The sequence below is a fragment of the Brassica oleracea genome, chromosome C2 (genome assembly GCF_000695525.1).
Source record: "Brassica oleracea var. oleracea cultivar TO1000 chromosome C2, BOL, whole genome shotgun sequence".
In the NCBI taxonomy this organism is placed as follows: Eukaryota; Viridiplantae; Streptophyta; class Magnoliopsida; order Brassicales; family Brassicaceae; genus Brassica; species Brassica oleracea.
Genome location: NC_027749.1, coordinates 14494526 through 14498716, shown reverse-complemented (window position 1 = coordinate 14498716; position 4191 = coordinate 14494526). Strand labels below are relative to the sequence as shown.

At 38.6% G+C, this 4191-nt stretch overlaps 1 protein-coding gene across 1 annotated transcript in view; it reads left to right on the top strand.

Annotated features, from left to right (window-relative positions):
* LOC106323523 overlaps nt 1-2104 on the top strand; it is a 4818-nt gene extending 2714 nt beyond the window's left edge. The window contains exons 7-8 of the mRNA XM_013761632.1: nt 1606-1692; nt 1850-2104. Of these exons, the coding sequence (XP_013617086.1) occupies nt 1606-1692; nt 1850-2104 (342 nt within the window). The remainder of the gene's footprint in view (nt 1-1605; nt 1693-1849) is intronic.
* The last annotated feature ends 2087 nt before the right edge of the window (nt 2105-4191 follow it).

Below are 4191 nucleotides of genomic sequence, written 5' to 3'. Positions count from 1 at the left end.
AGCAGAGAATTCTGAATTCATTTAAACCGCTGACGCACATGATTCCCACTATGTTGAGTGCACATATTCCTGCCAATATCCGACCCATTAGCAGGAAAAAGTTCTTATTCAGAAGGACGAGCAAAAGATGCACTCCACAAAACACCCAGGTTAGCGATTGTGGGGTGTATTCGTTGAAGTTTGTGGCTAAACCCTAAATAAGCAACCCTAAACCCTAAACCCCATTTACTAAGTCAGCCGTAAATGTGGTCTGTAACTCAGCCGTAAAGTGTAACTTCATCCTGACGTTTGGCGGGAAAAAAATAACTACTTCTTGGAAAATTTTAACTCGAGACGTTTGACGTTCTGTACCTCTCTATATATTGCCTCCTCTCTTACACCTTTCTCTCTCTAAAAAACCTAAACAAAAACTCTCTATCCCCATCAAAAGTTATGACGATTGTTCCTGCCTATTCGATGATGTTAGAGAACAGTGTCAATGCGATACTAAGCTCTGTAAATCGTGAAAACCTCCATCTTCTATACCCTGGTCCGGGTGAATTACTTGACATGACCAGTACTATCTGGTTCAAATGTTTAAGTGATCTCTCTCTCGTCATCCCGTCGATTCTTGCAGAAGGCTGGGTTCATGATTGTCCGACATACCGCGCAATTCCCGATCATTTTAAGGAAACCTGGTTTCTTCAACTCGCTGTAAGAACAGTTTGTCCACTTAAAATGGCAGCATAGCGTTGCTGAGTTATTTTTCTGTTGTGTTCTCAACGGTTTTGTAATATTTTTTTGTTGTAGCGCAAAAACACATGGGATCGAAGGCACAATTTGACAGTTTGGACACATTTTAATCTTGTGGCCAGAACGCTATTTTGTTGCCAGATGCGCTATTTGAAGAGAACTTGGGCAATCGGAGGCGACAAGCCTCCGTGGATGTTAACAAAAGTCTGGTGTGATCTCATCCACATGTTTGAAGAGTTTGGTCCTGACAATTTTGGTTTCTGAAAGTGAAGCCTTGTCTGTATTTTGAATCTGATAATTTCGGTTCCTGAATGTAAACATGTCGAATTCATATTTCTTGTATATTAAGTACTATAACCCAGTCATAATGTGTTTGTTTAATTCAGCCGTATCTTTATAATAACTCAGCCTCCACGTATAAAATAACTCAGCTGTGAATGTTAACTTAGTGAAAACTTAAAGTTAACTCAGCCAAAACGTATAAGGTAACTCAGTTGTGAATGTTAGTTTACGATAAACCCAGCCATAAGTGACCGAAACTCAGCCGTAAATAAATTAATCATAATTCAGCCATTGTAAAATAGCAAAACCCAGTTGTGAATGTTAATATAATACATTTCTAATGTGACGTTTCCACTTGCTTGATTGGACTGAGTTGTCGATTAATTATGACGCGTGTGAAAAATACGGCTCAAATCTAATATCGAGGCTAATTATTAACAGTCAGTGACGCATGTGTCGAGGGATTTACAATATCGACACATTTAAATATTATTTTAATTATGGCACGTGTGGAAACGATACCGTTTCATTATGTCGTCTTTCTCACCCTAATTCCATGTAATTCCATTTCGTTTCTAAAATTGTTTTTAGAATCAAAATGTCTTCTTCATCCTGCGTTTCAGAAAATTCTCACAGACTCCGTTTGAACGCGGAAAGAGGAACGCCGAAACAGTGTTGGTATGGTGAACCCTGTTACATTTCTACATCTGGAACTGCTACAAATCCAGGAAGATTGTACTATTGCTACGAAAAAGGATATAATAAGGTTCGTTTTGGTTCTTATTTCGCATGTTCTGTAACGTAGTACTTAGATCTGGTTATATTGTGAAAACAGAGACATTTATTCAAATGGGCGGATGAGTGTTTGGTTGAAGAGGTTGAGGATATTAATTCACTGATAAGTGGCATGAACAAAGACATCTCGGAATTTAGACTTAGCGTTGCTCGGTTCGAGAAAGAGATTGAAATATTGAAAACGACATCTGAGGGAAAAGGAGAAGAATGTATGAGTCAGGGTCGGTGTTTGAGGAATGTGTTTGTTTGTGGGGTTGGAATGTCGTTACTTTGCTACTACTACTACTTTGTTTAGTAATGTTTTGTAAGTCAGCCTATGTTTTATGTAACTCAGACTTAATGTATTAAAGTATCTCAGCCGTGAAGCAAACAAATGATAACATTGTTTACAAACTCAGCTGTGAAGCAAACAAATAATAACATTGTTTAGAAACTCAGCCGTTATGTATAAAGAACTCAATTGTAAAGTGTAAAGTAACTTAGCCGTGCAACCGTAATGTATAAAGTAACTCAGCCGTAAAGTGTAAAGTAACTCAGCTAACTCATCATTGTTTATTCCACAACGAAGATTATCACTCACCCACTTTCATTATTAATGGGACGTTTCCACTTGCTTGATTGGACTGAGTTGTCGATTAATGGTGGCGCGTGTTTAAAATATCGAGGCTAATTATTACTTTAACTCAGCCAACGGTATGAGAATATCAAGGCTAATTATTACTCTCTCCGTTTGTTTGTAATTGACGTTTTACATGTCTGCACGTAAACTAAGAAATCTGAACGTTTTGCAATGCACGTAAATGAACCTCTTTTTTTTAAGTGTTTAATGCACAATAAATCAGCTGTGATAAAACAGTAATGCAGCCGTAAATGAACAATAAATCAGCCAAAAGAAACAATAACTAAGCCTTCATTACATTCATTTGAACTTAAAAAGAAAATGGCAAAGAACTTAAAAAGATAAGGTACCAATAGATTACATCTTCACCACTTCCTTGTGTCCCTAATAACGCTTATCGGTTCAAAATCACGTAAAAACGTGCCAATCTCTTTGATCCAGAAACAGCGCTCACACATGTTGTCATCCTTAGTCATATCAAGGTGCCACAAGCAGAGACATTGTCGCCACACATGTGTTGCACATTGGCATCTGTAGAACGACGGAACAAACTTTGAAATGAACAGCGCCCTACTTTGGCAGAACTTGTCAGAATGCCACAAACCCCATCCCCATTTCGCAGATCGCACTAGTTTCCCTATCCTCTGAACCCATTCTCTTGGAATACCATGAAAATACTGCCCATCACACAAAAAGATTGCTTTAGTAACTGCATGTGTATACACAACACGCACATATCCTGCATCTGATGCACACTTCATGAGAGAAAGACCTTCTTCTTGAAGGCCGAATGTGAAGTAGAACTTTACACCCTTTATATAAAGTGTGCTTGGATTTCCCTCAGCGTAGCAAGATTTCAAAACCTGCGAAGGCATATTGAGTCCCCAGGGAATGGATAACACATCGTAAAAATAGTATACACCACGCCGCTCTGCTAACACTTTCATCGACTTGGACGATGCTTTGAGGCCATAGAGATCTTGGAAGGAGTTACGGGCCACAAGTTCAACCACCAACGCCTGAATTTCTTCAGGCAATTCAAGAAGAGGGAAATATTCCATTTAGATAGAGAGAGAAATTGTGTAAAAAATAGAGAGTTGAATATATAATTGTTCGAGAAATGCCTTATTTATTCAGCCGTAATACAAATTCTTTCAATTAATCAGCCGTTTATTGACTTCGCGACGTTTCTTATTTTGGGCGGGAATTATAACAGTTGCGTTTGAAAACAGAAACCCAGCCGTAATAAAATACATGAAAACCCCTAATCCAGCCGTAATATATATAAATGAAAACAAAAACCCAGCCGTAATTCAAATACATGAAAATCCCTAATCCAACCGTAATATATATAAGTGAAAACAAAAATCCAGCCGTAATTCAAAAACATGAAAATCCCTATAACACTTGCTTACATCGGACAAGTTTTCGCATTATGGCCACTCTGTCTACATCGAAAACATGTGTGTTCTTTCCTAGGACGTTTGTTTTGAAGTGCAACTTCTAAAGCAGATTTCATCCTATTTTTCTTAGGTCTTCCTGGTTGTTGACGAATATACGGGGGCAAGCACGATTGGTTTGCCACGATTTTTGGAACATGTAGCGCTGAGTCAGCCGGCATGATAGATTCAGCGTATGCGCTCACCAAATATTCACTGTTATAGTAAGGACTGCACAGGGGTATACGACAAACATTGTTGTACTCCGCAGCTGCGATTGTGTGTACGCATGGTAATTTCTCGCGTTCGAAACGCCGACATGTG